The 15,855-nt window shown below is 43.8% G+C and overlaps 1 protein-coding gene across 1 annotated transcript; it reads right to left on the bottom strand.

Annotated features, from left to right (window-relative positions):
- Nucleotides 1-1,173: 1,173 nt before the first annotated feature.
- STRA8 (stimulated by retinoic acid 8) lies at nt 1,174-15,739 on the bottom strand. The gene is made up of 9 exons (XM_065650240.1): nt 15,676-15,739; nt 14,899-15,096; nt 13,226-13,301; nt 11,700-11,784; nt 11,153-11,305; nt 8,187-8,454; nt 6,856-6,932; nt 5,038-5,149; nt 1,174-1,443 (listed from the first exon to the last, which is right to left on the bottom strand). Exons 2-9 carry the CDS (start codon nt 15,088-15,090, stop codon nt 1,369-1,371), a joined length of 1,038 nt encoding a protein of 345 aa, XP_065506312.1. The 5' UTR covers nt 15,091-15,096; nt 15,676-15,739; the 3' UTR covers nt 1,174-1,368.
- Between the last annotated feature and the right edge of the window lie 116 nt (nt 15,740-15,855).

The following is a 15,855-nucleotide window of genomic DNA, read 5'->3' as shown; positions in this document are numbered from 1 at the left end:
TCTGTGCATGTATTTCAACCAGCACGTGTCCCAAAACCCAGACTGCCCAGGGGATGGACATGCTTGGCATTGTGGAATGAGAGGGAGAGGAGAAGGAGGGAGAGCCAGTGTTGCATATAGCCTCAAAGCAATGGTAGCCTGTACACATGAAGCACGCTAGGAAGGCCAGGAAAAGGCAAGGCTGCACCCTGGAGAACCCAGAGTGGCTCAAGCCCAAACAGGATGTGCAATTAGGACCCCCCAGCCCCACTTCCAAACGCAGCAGCCTGGCAAACATCAACTTGGGAGTGCTACCACAGCCAGAGCTGCAGGGACAGCAAGTGCTCTGGAGGAATTATTCTCCCCCTGTACTTCAGTACTTGTCTTCACATGTGTTTGCTTGAGTACAGCTGCATGTACCATGCTCTTGTGCACCAAGGCAGTGCTGGGCCAGAGCCCAGCCCTCTTGGATTCAGCCTAAAAGCCTGCCTGCTGAAGAGCAATGGATACCTGGGCATGCCAGCTTTAGTTTAGATTTTGAAATAAACCTTTTAGCCTTTCTGTTTGTGACAGCTGTTAGCATGACCTCAGCATAACCACTGCCAGAACACCATTTGGCTGAGTCTGCAGAGAGCCTCTAATGATAGCTCAGAGATATGAAGGATTTTATTCATCTTCACATCATTTTTAATCTCTGAGACACTATCTGAGCAGCACCACTCACCAAAGAATGAGATGTGGCAGAAGAGCACAGGACTGCTTACTCAGCTTTCCTCACTTTGCAAAAGTAAATAATCCGAAGTGTATTATTGTGCCTGCTCTTCTCTGGACAATTCGGGAGTGGGTGGCCACTGCTGTTGTCTTCAAAACGAAATGGAAGAGCCTCATCTCACTCTCTGTGAGGAAACCACTCTTTCCTTGTCAGCCCGAATTAAAAAAAAAATTACACGAAAAATAATCACTGCCAGGATGCAGGGCACTTTGTGATTTTTGCAGGTTGCAGGTCAAGATCTGCATCCTATGGGGGTGCACAGGCTTTTGCTGATGTGATGTCTCTGCAGCTCTTCCACAGCTTCTGCTAGGCAAGGTCACCTAACTGTATGTGTCTCTGTTTACTTGGGAAGTGAGATTAAACATTAAAAAGCAATAGACAAGAGTATTTCTTAAGATTTTATAAATATCTAAAACCTGGAACTTTTAAAGGTATAAATTACTCAACTGATGTCAAGAAGCACTGACGAGGGAATGGGAAGCCAACAGTAACAAACCACTTTAACACAGTGTCTCCACACTGCTCAGAGAGGTGCTTCACTGAAAGAGATGCAGTCTCTTCATGTGCCTGATGTACCCAGCAATGCTCGGCAAAATGTTAGCAAACAGAGATCCTGCTTAGAAATCTTCATCATCGAAGGTCTCAGTGCACCTCAGCATCACAGTCTCATAATCGAACTGAAGATCTTCTTCCTGAAAGCCCCCCCCAAAGCCAAGCAGGGTTAAAAACGGCAGAAGTTGATTGTGTTTCAAATATACAGTTAGTTGTCAAGTGCTGGCATGTGTCAGCTACTGCACCATGAACTCTCCTTCCTCTCTGAATCAGCAACCAGCACCTGTCAAGTGCCTGATGAAGAATGGCTCAAACTTTCAACCAATTTATTTCTAAAATCACAGGGCTCTGTCCTGTGTCTATTTACATCGTTTAGACAGGTTTTACTGACTGTGGTAGCAGGTGGGTCACATAACAGGCTCTGATGATATGAGAGCTTCCCTGAGCCATTAACTTCTGCTGACTTCAGGCTTTGCTGCTCTTTTAGAAACAGAAGGAAATGGTCTTCTCTTTGGCCAACTTACAGAGAACAAGTGGCTCTTGAGAAATCAAAGTCTAGGAGATTAAAGTGCTCGTGTCTGCAGTCCATCTAGTCTACTTTCTGCATTGATGTAAGACTCTTTAGAGTAAGACTCGTTTTAAAAATAGGTGCTGTTTAAAAAATGTATAGCTTAAGGAGCATTAAATCCCACTTGCTTGTCAAGTGACTCATCTAAAATCCATAATTTTGAAAGAAAGCCTGCCTTTGAAGTTGCAAAGGTGCTCAGTGCTAATTAGAAAAAAAACCCACTGACTTTCACTTAGATACTTTCACTTAGATACTGAAAAACCTTTGGACCTCAATCTAAATTAATTCTTTACTGCCTTTGCTGCTAAGGATCTCGTATGATGTGACCTTAAGACAACGGCTCTCGGAAAATTACAAGATTTCTGAGCATGAGATTAATTAAGAAATAGTTCTCTACCATGTAGCTTCCATGCTCCTGTCCTCATTTTTGGGTCACTGTCCTTTTAAGAGCCCTCCCTTTCCTGCCCAAATGATTTTCTCCCTCCTCTTGTGTGGGTCTTAAGCTTTTTATCCCAGTGGGGTGCACGCCCTTGGCAGCCTTGAGAGTCAGGACAGCAGCTCAAGAGGAGCTGCACTCGGTGGATCTGTGACTAGGAAATGGTGAAATACGAGATACACAATCTCACAATAGTACTTTGTATGCGGACTGTTAACCAGAAATGGCATAACAAAGACAGGCATGTAATGACCAGCAATAAAACATGTCACCTCTTCAGATTAAAGGGAAGGAGACCATCGGCTGCCTTTCTTATTTCAGTCAGGTGCACATCACATGCCTCACTTTGGCACCTGCTACCCACCTCTCTGTCTTCTACAAAGTGTGTGCACAGGGCACCAGGACATCACTCTGTCTTTGGGACAATTTATCCCAGCACTGCCCAGACTCCTGGGCTAGCGTGGTACCGGCACAGGCACCACATCCAGGGAAGGGGAACGGTCTGCTGGGGGTTCTGTCACAGCCATAAGGTTAGCAGGAGGGGCTCCTTTCCGTCTCAACTGCAGAAGTCCCTGATGCACTTAGTAGCCAAGTTTCTGGAGTAAGGCATGTAGCCTATACTGAGCTCTCTGCTGCTGTCTGAGTTGGTGTGTTTCAAGTTAGCTGGAACATCTCCTAGCCCTGCTCTGCAACCACTTCCATAACCACTTCAATCTGTTTGCTTTGAGATGGACCTGAATTTCTGCTCTCAAAACAAAAAATTCTAGTTAGTTGTAATTTTTTTTGCCTCTTGGCAGGATTCTCTAGATGTGCTGTACTGCAGTTATCTAAATCAAAACAGATTGTGACTTTCACATTATCGGTACTCTCTAGCCTGGGTGATTTCTGCTCAAACTCCCTTTTTATTGTCTTATCGCAGACAACTCAAAGTTCCTTCATAAAAGAAGCGCGCGCAGCCTTTTATTTTCTTTTGGATTCACAGAGCTCAGGCAACTGCCAATTTTCAGTACTTCAGCTTCTTTTGCTGCCTGCCTTCCCATCATTCCCATTCTCCTAGTCTTATTCCAAATGTCGCTCTTTAAAGCTTGAAAGAGACGCTGCCTCTTCTCATACCACCTTATGTGGGAGCTGTGAGATGGACTGTGATGGGCTCACAGCTAACAATGCAGCACCACGCAGAAGGACAAAATGGGACCACCTAATGCTCCCGGGCATGATGTTCAAAAAAGAAACTCTAAACCAGAAAATACCATATCTTGCCTAAAGCTTTTATTTCTTTTCTAGGAGTGCTCAGCTCATAGTCATTTATATAAACGCAGGCAGAGCTTTGCTCTTATGAAGAGCATAGTTATTCACAGACCAAAGGGCTGTGTACATCAGTGCCTGGTCTCTGACAACAGCCAGGAGTGGATGTTTAGACCCAAAATGCAAGAATTGTGTGTGTAGTGTGCTCTGTTCCACAATATAAGCTCCTACATTATGGCACACTGTGCTGTGAGCACCTTCTGAGCTGGGAACTGTATCTGGACCTTCAGATTTTAGTAACTGTCAATGGATTGATGCCCCAGGAGTTAAATCTGGTAATTTGCATGCACAAGTATTTTTTAACGTTTGTTCATTTAATTGAATACTTTCTAGTTCTTCTGGTGTTAGACACAATGAATAATCATTCTGCGTACCAAATCCACACCTTTTGGGATCAAAATTCTCTCACGGTACCCCTCGGTCTTTTTTGCAGAAGAGTCTTACTCTACTAGCTCCTGTTCAGTGCCTTTTGTTGTGCCTGCTGCCAATGCTCTGCACCTTCTCTAGTGCTACAGTGTTCCTGAGGTGGGGGGAACCAAATGGCACACAGCAGTCACCATGTGATAGATTCAGACAGTGATGCAACACTAGTTTCTGCTTTGTTATATGTTCCAATTACCCCTCATCGCAAAGGCACTTATTTCCTTCCAAGCAGCATCTGCTCAAGTAACAGAGACTGTGTGGCAGCTAGGTGATAGAAAATAGCAAAACAGTGGCTACTGTGGTGGTACAATTGTCTCTGAGCCCAAACAATCATGCTCTGGCTGAGGGATATCTCCCTTTTGGTCCTCCACTCACATGCAAGCCCTGAGCTACCTCCTTGGCAGGAGGGCAAGAAGTGGAGGAAGAACACGGCAAACACAATGACTTCTGGCTCAGTGAACTGGTAACAGTAGGCTGAGGTTAAGAGGCAGCCCAGCAGCTGTTTATCAGCTTTTTCAAGAACAGGAATGCTCTACTTCTAGGGCTTGCCACTGGAGGGAACCTCAGGGTAGGGAACCCGGTACCCCGACAAGCAAAAGTTGGCTCTACTGAGCTCTGAATGAAGCAGCTGGGGGTTAATGGAGAACTGCCAAGTGAGCTTTGTCTGCTCAGATGAGATCACTCAAGCTTTTCTACAAGGAACTTTCATAATAACAATTAAAATTAAAAAAACAAAACCAAACCAAACCAACAACAAAATCAAACAAAAAACTCACGTCATTTGCCATTTTGAATAACATTCTAGGCAATAATAACCCCTCACACTTTGCCTCTTACAAAGGGAATCCTACTGACCTTTTGGAATGACACAGCTGAAGTGCTGAACCTCAAGTTGTAACGACTCTGGACAATACAATCAGAAACATGGAAAGCAGAAATCCCTTTCTGACAATGACAGAAATAAATTGCTCCTTCCATAAGGAATCCTTTGGCAAAGCTTACCTGGCAAAACTGTGTATTAGCAAAGAAGAGGCTTTTCAGGAAGTCAGTGATCTGCAGATAGAGTGTGTGGTGATCCTCTGGATTTTCTGAAGTGCTGCTTGCAAATGCTGAACTGAAAATGGAACAGATACTACATTTAATTTCCTGTTCCTTAATTCTCCTCCCACTTACTTTCTCTTCTCCACATTTTATTTATAAAATGAAAAAACATTCAAATTGTTTTCAGTGTGATTCAGATATTAAAGACAATAGCCAAGCAAGACAGAGAGGAGTGGAGGTGGACATATTCACAAGATATTGTCTAACAAATGCAAGGAAGTTGCGTAAGAACAGAGAACAGCAATACAAGAAACCAGTATCACAACAAAGAGGTTCACTGATACAAGACTGCTATAGTAACACTGTTTTGGGGAAGTATATATCCATTATAACAGAGAGCAACAATACTTATTTGGTAGTGTACTTGGTAGGGTTGTTCAGAGGAACAGCTTTGACTTCTTTGGTAAAGTTTTTGAGTGAATGCAGTAACACGTGGTTATGAAATGACATATTAGCTGTCACTGGCAGGTTTATACTCAGGTAACTTCGGCAAAAAGCTAAGACATCCATTCTAGACCTCACCCCTATATTCTCCCTGGGATTTTACAAAGTTCTGCTGTCATGCCTCTGTCCAGAGTTACAAGGCACAGAGTGACAGGGAAGGAAAGGAACAGTATAAATGTTGACTACTGAAATACTAATCTAATTTGGGACCTAAACAATTGCAAAGATGATAGCAATACATTGCAGTATTAAGGAATACTTAATCTCATTTTGAAAGCAAACAGCAATTATGACCTAGTAAATGTTATTTAATGGATACATATTTGTTAAGCTTTATTATGTACTCAAGTATATTCTGATAAACAGCGAAAATAACCTTATTTCCATTCATTCTGTTCTGGAATAGTGGTGAAAGAGAGGAAGAGATTCACACTAAAGAACTCTCTAAATATGGAAAAAGTAAGTAAGTAGAAAACAGGATTTAAAAAATCAGATTAAACCCACTATTTTCAAAGAGAAACAATCCTAATGAAGACTAAGTAGCAAGAATGCATAAAAGATGAGTCATAATGTGATTTTCCTCTTGAGGAAAGCAACCTTTTTCTTTCTTTGGTCTACTGGGAAAAATCAAAGGCAGCGTCAGCTTTGTATCTGACATGTTCTCTTTTAGGTACTCATCTGACCTGCAGAGGAAAGCGATGTTATTATTTAACAGGTCTTGTATTTCTTTGATGTTACTGTTCAGGTCAAACACACTTTAGCTTGATCACCTCCTTGTGATTGAATTAGAGTACTTGAAAAAGGTAAAGGAGACAATGTTAAAAAAATGATAATTTTTGTCTCATTAAATGAGAGTACAGTTTGTGATTAGCTAACTTATCCAGGGTATAGCTTTTGGTCCTCATAGACCTAGTAAATGAGAAAGAGAAAAGGGAAACATTACAAATACTGTAATTTGAGAAGATGGAAAGCTATGCAGAGTGGTGAATAAAATCAGGAGGACTCTAGTTATGCTGAAGTGATGGGGTGCTCTTAAAAAGTGATTCTTACTGATTCTGCCATAAATGCCTATTAATCATTTCACTTTTGGACCTTAAGAGACCTCACAATTGTGAGCACGACTGCTAGAGGCTGCTATTCTCCTCATTTACTAAAAATTAGGCACAGAAAAAGAAGCTGGGCTACTGCCTTACTCCACAGCAAACTTTCTGGGGAGTATTGATAGGGGTCTGTTAACTTACTTTGTCTAGCAAAAGGGATGAGTTTATAGTTTACCTCTGGCTAGACATTCCCTGAGTCTCACTTCTGTCAAGGAAACCAGCAGCAACATCAAACGCATCTTCAAACATTACCTATCAGAGAAAACACTTCAGATGTCAACATATCCAGCCACCTAAAAGTTTTACCTAGGGCACCACTTTTAACAATGAAGTCTTAAAAAGCACGATACTCTTTCTATCCATTTAACAGATAAGTTTACGGCTAGAGTAAACCAAGAGGGTTTTGTGGAGTCAGGAATAATAAGGAATAACTGCATTTCATGACTAGGAACACAAAGTTAGTCCATTCCCTTAGGCTCGTGCTTCAACCTCAATGAGACATAACATCTCTGCAAAAAATCAGTAAAAAACATTAATTGTCTCAGTGCTTTAGAGACTTGACTGTGGGCTGCTGCTTATGGCTGGAGACCTCAGCTGTACCATCCAGTCTCCCCAGATCTGATTCCTGTCTTACAAAGGAGTTTGGATGCTCCCTGCAACAGACTGAGCAGCTCATTAGTTCACTCTGCCCTTATGCAGTCCACACATTTTCTGTACCAGAACGTACTGAACATGCAACATCCCCAGGACATTCCTTAAGGAGGTCAGCAATATGAGCTGTGTCCTGACACTCAAAAAAGAGTTTGTCAATGCAATTACTTATATGCTAAAGGTGGACAACTGTCCCTCCCTTGCGGCTAAGAAAATTATATGCATGTCTTTGAGCAGCTAGTTGCTTAAGTAATCAGTGCTCCAGGCACAGTTTACAAGAAGTTGGCTGTTATTTCATCTCTTTTTAACAAATGCCCTGGTATACTCAGTCACTGACTTCTTGGCTCTGCACAGCCAGTCATTGGCCCTGTACCACTGGAGCCAGTCTACAAATACTTTATCTTCGCTACCAAGTGCTTTGATGAAAAAAACCACCCAATCCAAAACACAGCAGGCCTTGGCAAACTGGTTATTCCTTCCGGATCTAGCTCATCTGCGCTCCTTGGAGAGTTTGTGGAGCACAGTAACTGCGTAATTCTCAGTCTTGCTCCCTCTGGAACAAGTTAGAGCAAATTTAACTGTTACTTAGCACAGAAACTCTACAGGTCAGTGGAGACTGAGTCGGCAGGGTTACTACCACTGCACTCCTACAGCTTGCTGTGTATCTTACCGAGAGAGAACTCAGTGCAGACATGTACTCAAGGACTGCTTATTGCCTCCACTTATGCATTCAAGTGGTCTTGGGAAAGCTTAATTACAACTACCATTATTTTTCCAATTAAAAGCTGCCGAGCCAATTAGCAACTGAAGGCTTTGAGCTTCAGAGGCCAAAGGTATGTGTTACTGAGCACTTACTTCCTCTGGTGTGGAGACTGAGGAACCACTGGCTTCCTGACTGTTACCTCGGCTGTCCCTCACACTACCTTCTGTGCACGCAGCCTTAGGATCCATGAGGAAATCTCTCTGGCTACAGTACTGCAAGATGCTGTCTCTCCTTTCTTCAGAAAGCTCTTGCCAGAGGTAGGAAATAGCTGTGGAGACCTCAGGAAGAGGCACCTCCTCAGTGCAAACAATCCCATGCTCTATCAGCAGGTCCACTGTGTGCTTATAAAAATACAGGTATCTGTAATGAAAGGAAAGGGAGCATCTCTTAGGAGCAGGCTATGAGGCAGCCGTCTACTGTAAATCAGCAGGAGGCTGCGGAGTAGCTCTGATTTGTAACTACTTCACTGACTGCCCCCGCTAAGACTTCATACAATTACTGAGGGTTGCCCAACGCTGTTTGAAGGGTTTAGCAACCCTGTTCTGCCAAGATTTCATCTGCAAAAGGCAGGCTCCAGCCCCGGTCCCAGCAGGACTGCCTCACAACAGAAGCTCCAGGCGCTGCAGGCTCTACTTGTTGCACAGGCAAACCTCATTCTGGCATTTAATAGATTTTGAGTTACTTGCTTTTGTATCCTGAGGCTTTTACAGTGTAAGTCACTTTTTATACTTTTACTGGCATTGCAATACACTTAAAAGCCTCGGCTGAGGTAATATCCTGACATGTTAAATACCATACACACAAAGAGACTACCCCAGGCCTGGATGCTCTGACTTAAATAAGCACGGGAGCTCAATTTCCTCCATTTTACATTCCTAGGACTGACTTCCATCCACTCTGTAGTGAAACTGGAATTGGAACATAAGTGTCGTAATTTCAACCTGGTGACTAAATCTCGGAATGAGCCCGACTCTTCTGTCAGCACCGTGTGGCACAATGAACCAGGGATGATAATGTCTGCTTTGGAAAGCAGCACTGAAGGTTATTTTATGTTAATTAAATGCTTAGAGCTTCTCAGAGGAAAATAACAAGATCAAAGGAGTACAAACCAAGAGTTCTATAAACAGCACTCATTGTTACTAAGTTTGGGCTCAAAATGATTCCTTGGAAGATTTCTTGATTAACCAAACAGTATTGCATGAGAAAGTAACTCAAAAAAGCTCAGGGTTTTTTTTTTTAAATTAGTTCCAGCAAATGAATATTGAAGATCTTAAGATAATTCCGCACACAAGCATAAACTTGTTTAAAATCCAGTTTTCATACTCTGGAGTATTTTCCACCATTGCTGGAGACAAAATACTGGAAGGGGAATAAGCGTTTTCATGTAAGGTATTGTGCTCACCAAGGATTCTGGATGTCCAGCTCCAAACAAAGGATCTGGAGTTTCTCAAACAGGTGAATCCGAGTCACCATTAGACTGCTTTGATAAAGAAATTAAGCTTGAACTGTGACTCAATTATTTTCTTCCCAGCTGGAAGGAGACAACTACATTTTGCACTGGACAGAGAGTACTATGTAGTCCTACCATCGTAGCTCCTGCTGCTGAGCATGGAAAAAAACAAGTCTGTTGAAGCTCAAAACATTTCTGATGCTGCCCAAATAATGTGATCAGATGATCACCAAAAGGCCGTTATTTTATTTGCTAAAGAGTCTATATTGTTTTATGCCTGTTATAAAAGATATTTTCTTGAGAAGAATTAGCCACGAACCAGCTGCAGGCTGCTGTGAGACTGTAGGATAAGTGCCAGAGCCCACATGGTACAGGCCCTGGTCAACCTTGTCAGTGAAGAACGGGAAAGTCAGGTGTTTACAGCTCTGTCCTGCAGTATTTGACGAAGCAAAACTTCCTTCCCCCAGAAAAACTTGATTCAGCACATTTCAAGGTCTTGTAAATGATACCTTACTACAGCCACCTCCAATTCATACAGGAGCAAAAGCAGGAACAGTAGCAGGCGGCTGGTGCCATCTGCTGGCACAGCTGCAGGCTCATTTTGATGAAAAACTCAATAACCCAAGGGAATTTTATAAATAAGCATCGGTTGAGAGCAAATGAGAAGAAGGAACTGCCAAAGTTTTTGTTTATGGCGGTGATGCTGTGGAGGAGGATGCCAGCTGCAGCTGTGGATTCTCCTGCACTGCATATTCTTAACTCTGGAATGTCCAGGGGAAAACAGACTCTGCTTGATGGTACAGGATAGATTAGAAATCCATCGGTTTCTCAAATCTTTACAATGAACTGAACACTTATCCTTTTGGAAAAGCATCCATGACCCCTAAGAATCTCCTAGTGCTGTCTGACAGCAAGTGGAAGAATGTGATGAATAATGTACTCAGTCTTAAGATATTGATAACTTTGAAAAAAAGCTAGTAATTTTACCATAACAATCCCAGATTAAAATATACAGACCACTGACATGAGGACAATGCGTTTGGATTTTTAGATCCTGCATCAGGCACTTCGGAGCTGGTCCTAGCGGGGGTTACAGAGTTGTACCCACTAGCTGTAAGTGTAACACACATGTGTTTAGGTTCCCCTCATCCTCCCCACGCTGCAGACATTTTGAGGAGTGCTTTCTGGTATCTTCCACCACGACACAGGGAAATGCACTTGCAGAAATCATTCTGGATGAATAACTTCCTGTTCCACTTGAGCTTGCCTGTTAAACCACTACTGTTAGCAGATACATTGCATCTCACTCTGCCAGCCACCTGGGCAGCGGTAAAGCACAGCCACACATGGACTGACACACTTGAATTTTTTTTTCTCTGAGGATGGGTGGAAAATCTTCAAGGATTTTCCGAGGCCTGCAGAGCTGAGGGCTGCTATGATGCTGTGAGGTCATTCACATGTTAAGTCGCAGGTAAGAGGCTTGGGAGGTGCTCAGCTTCATCACCAGCAGGGCCAGAGGTGCAGGCACAAGGCTTCTGCAAGGCAGATGCAGCAACGGTGTTAATGCAAACAAATTAAAAAACTGAAGGCAACGTGGGGTGCACCTACCGTTCAAATTCCACCAGATCCGGGGATGAAGTGTCTGGACACTGGATAAATTCTGGCTTCTCATCCTCTTCCATTGTTTGTTTTTCACATTCTTGAATCAAATGCCAGATGCTAGAGTCACTCCCACTTGCAGCTTCTGAGGCTGATGCAGCACTGGAAAGAACACACCGGAAAAAGAGCCACATGAACAACTTCTTAACTGGGTTAATAAGGCCCTTGTCATGGTCACTCCAGAGAACAGGGCTGTTCTTCCCAAGTCAGCTTTCTCCTCCTCCTTTTGCTTTGCGGGCGAATGAGAAGTTCTTGGTGTATATGAGCCACATAGAAGGCAAAGGAAATACAAGCACTGACTGGAAAAGAGACCAACAAGGTGCCTGCAGTGTTCATGGACTGTACAGGATTAAAGGGGCCAGGTGAAATCTCTTCATCTTTTCTTCATCATGAAAGGCCTCTGCTTGGAAATTCAGTAACAAAGAGGTTCAGAGATGCTGGGATGGAAGCAAGTACAAAGTATTATCACCTTTCCTTGATTGGTTTAAGTCCTTACCTGTGATTGCTGAAGTGCCTCTTGACATATTCCTCCCTGACTTCCCCCATGCTGGATGGGTTTCCATCCTCCAGGCTGAAGGACTCTGTTGTCAGCAGAAAGGTTACTGTAACATCAGTGGCACTTCTGGCTTCCCTCTCACCCTCAGCCCCAATCAAACAGAATAATTTCAACAACTGGTTCTTCATGAGCCACAGCTTTTAATTAGGCAAAAACGGTGTGAGAAACTTCTGCCTCTCCTATAATGTAACTAGCATTATTGAGAGTTCGTAATCATTGAGGAACTTAGAATCAATGTCTTCTTCCTAATGTTGGTCTGACATAACTGATGGTGAAAACAACCAGCAAATCAAAGTCCAGGCAAGCGCTAGTCAATACAGTACTTTGTGATTGCCACATAATGAGCAAATTGCATGTAAAACCCCGACAATCAACCCATCATTCACAAGCAGTATGAATTGTACATATACACAAGTAAATAAAAGGGAAAGTTTACTTCCCAACTCTACTCAATCAGCCTCACTGCTTTTGATCCCTTCAATTTTCCTCTGTCAGAATACTGCTTCTACCTGCGACTGACTTCTATGGGTTATCCAATGATGTGGGTTCAGAGAAGATTGCCCATTTTAAGCACTGGCACTTTAATTGATGCAAATTGGAGGTGCAAGTTGCACGAATAAGCAATGTTTTTTTCCCAGCTGACAGTAATTTGGACACTTGAAGGGGCACAAAAATATGTCCAAAGACTCTACCCCACCAGCCCCTACTCCAACGTGCTGCCACCAGAGGCAGTGGGCAGCATCAGAGAACAGAAGGCAGGTTGGCAAATGTGTGAAGCCCCGTAGCAGGAGCTACCACCCTGGCCCACAGTGTCACGGGTGATAACGGAGAAGTGCATGAAGACACCCTGCCAAACTGACAGGAAACAAACCCACGGCATCGCTCTTACCTGCTTCTATCCGAGTGAATTCTTAACTAGAGGTTTCCCTTTCCTATACTAGGAATTCCTCAGCAGATTCTCTGTCCTCCTGCTTTACCTCACACCAGACCCTCCTATTTTGAAGTTCACACTCAGGTCGTGCTCGACTCCCAGCGCCAGGTGCCCATGATGACTGTGACGCCTACCATGCCTGGTGGCTGTGGCCGGGAGGAGCACGGTGGGAGCCTGAGCATGAAGCCTAGGGACCCACAACAGCCCCACACCTGCCGTGGGGGGACTCAGCAGCGGGGTGACAAGGGCATGCTGTCTGACCTGCTTTCTGCCACGGGGTAGCAGGAATTACTTGTTTCCTTCCTTCGCCCAGGCTGGAGAGGGGGCAGGAACAAGTCAGAGGGGGATTTCTGAGGTGCAGTGCTTAGTGGGTCCATAGATTTTTGTGCTATCCCTTGCTTATTGCTGCAACTAAAGCCACAGTTGGCTCTAATGCTTTAATGGGCTCAGCTGTGTACCTATCTGTCTCTATTGAACAAATAAATAAAAAACAAGTCCAGGCGCTCTGTCCAAGGCAAATACTTGCATACAGTACCTTTCATCTTCAGCAAAGAACCCAAGGTTTGCTCCAGCTTCTGGATAGATTTCTTAGCCTTACGCAAAACCTGATACTAAACATAAGAAGAAATCAGAACTTGTTGCTCTCTGCTCTGACTAGACTAATGTTTTAACGTGCCTTGGTTGTTTTCTTCACTTTTCCTTCATTTTAACCTCCCATTATTTCAATATCCCTGTGAAAGCAACTGTGTTGTTTCACCAGCTACCATTATCCACATGAAAAGGAGAAATAACTAACAGCAGAGCAAATTTAAATACAAAATATAAACATTTGGATATATATTATGCAATACATAGATATAACACACAGTCACGTAGATATTTGCTACTTAACTCTAATCTTCTTTCATCAGCAACTGGTCTTGTTTGGATCATTCTCTTCTTGGAGCATGTCCAGAAATACTATGCTGTGAAGTCTTATTGGACGTCTACCAACTTTAGGCATAAGACTTTATTAATCATTTCCCATGAGAATTCTGCTAGGAGAAGCCTTTGCCATGTTCTACCCTCAGCTACAATGATGTAAACTGGAATAACTTCAGTGCTGCACATCATTCCTTCATCATTTAGCGAAAGCATAACTGAGAACATATGGCAAATGCATTTAAACATACACATCCCAAAAGTATTTCAAGATCTATGTGATTGGTAAGACCATCCACTGTCACCTTAGACAGGACGTATACCTTGCAGAGAGTTCACACTGGATATTTTAGCCAGACACAAAGGACTAGGATTATGAACTTCTGTATTTAGGCTCTTGAAGATAATTACCTTCCTTGGCCCCCCAAAGTCACGCAAGGGGCACATGATATTACAAAAAAGCAATTTTAAGAATTAGTATGTGAAGATAGTCCCGTTAGACCAGACAGAACAAGTATCTGTTTAGTCTTGGCTTCTGTGATTATGGTAACTTCTGCTTAATTTGCATCGTGTTCAGAACAAGGCAAACTAAACTCTTACCTCAAACTGCATGAGAGGTAAGAGTCTTAGCAGGCACAAGCCCCACATAGTAGTATTTTGCGTGTTCAGAGCACAGGATTCCTGATGTTTATTCCTTTGCCTCAAGCATGGTAATATCCATCTTTTCAGTAGAATTTTGGGTCAATTTAATCTTAATACACAATTTTGTTTTGATTAAATAGGCTCTTAGTTTAGTAGAGACCAATAAACAGTACTGGTGGTTTTTTTCCTGACTTATTTTTCCAGAGTGTCTTGAAGCCAGAGTGTACCTCATAAGGCTGAATAAATTACTCCCTCCTCTATAACTACTTCTGTGCCTAAATTCACTGTTCTGATTTCATAGCAAAATGCTATGAAATCAAGACAACATCGTGGGATCCCTTGGGTTGTTTTCAAAGCACTATAAAGAAGCCGCAAAGCTAAAAAGAAGCTGCAAAAAAAAAAAGTAAGAAAAGTACAGATAAGGCACATGATAAACTCATGACCCAGAGACTGCAAAGTGAACAACTTGCTCATGCTGAGCTGGTAGCTTTAAAGTAAAAGGGATCCACGAAAGCTGTACACAGTGAAATTACACACACACAGCCACCCGTAAAGATGGAGTGGCCATCCTAATAATCTTGGTTAAATTCAAACATACTCGTGCATAATAGTGACACACAGAGAAATACAGCTGTCACTCCACACCTTTGAGGCTGAGTTGTCTGACTGGGATAAAACAGCTTCCCGAAAGCTGCTGAAGAGCCTTGACAACGTAGCCCGGTGGCGTGCCTGTGACAAGCGCCGCTTTGCCACACGGGGTTCTACCTCTTGCGGGTGTGTCAGGGGGCTGCGACTCACTCCTGCCTGTGGCTTGCTACAGTCTCCAGCTGTCTCCATCAAAAGCTGCAATGCAACATCTATTTATACTGAACAAATATGCGAGTGAGGAAAAATAAACCTTACAGCCTGCGCAGTGGACAGACAGAAAAGGAAAGTTTAGGGTGACTGACGAGAGCACTCCCCACTCATTTTTTATAGGGGATCATGGAGTTTGAAATAGTCTCTTTGCCCGAGGGATGCCACCTGTGAGTACTGACTAAAAACTAATATGCCACTAACAGTAAATGGTGTGGTAGGACGCACAGTCAAGACAAGCCCCCCACCTCCTGCACCCTTCCCTGCAATGACTTGACACTCCATTTCCATGGGATATCCACGGCTCAGCTTCACAAAGTGCTGACTCCTCAGCTCCCCTCGTTATTAAAATCCAGACTTCCACACTGGATGGCCATTTCTTTCCCAATTAATCGTGACATGGGAGCAGGACACCACACCACACATACACACGTGTGAGAGGGCCAGATCCACGCCCAGCCGGGCCCGCTGCAGCCACCCCCGGCCTGACAGAGCCCGAGGTGCCCGCCCTGGGGAAGCCCTTCCCGGCAACCGGACCGGACCGGAGCCCCCAGCCCCGTTACCGACCGCAAGTACGGCCTAGACGTCAGCACGCCCGCCCTTGCTGTTTCTTCAGCGGCTGGGAGGAGAAAGCCCGCGGGGGCCCACGCTGGGATCGATCGACCGATAGATCCACATCGACCGATCCCGCCCGGCCCCGCCCCGCCCCGCCCCGCCCGGCTCGGCCCCCTCCCATGGCCGCCGCTG

Source organism: Caloenas nicobarica, chromosome 1 (assembly GCF_036013445.1).
Source record: "Caloenas nicobarica isolate bCalNic1 chromosome 1, bCalNic1.hap1, whole genome shotgun sequence".
Classification (NCBI taxonomy): Eukaryota; Metazoa; Chordata; class Aves; order Columbiformes; family Columbidae; genus Caloenas; species Caloenas nicobarica.
This window is presented reverse-complemented; position numbering and strand designations above follow the sequence as displayed.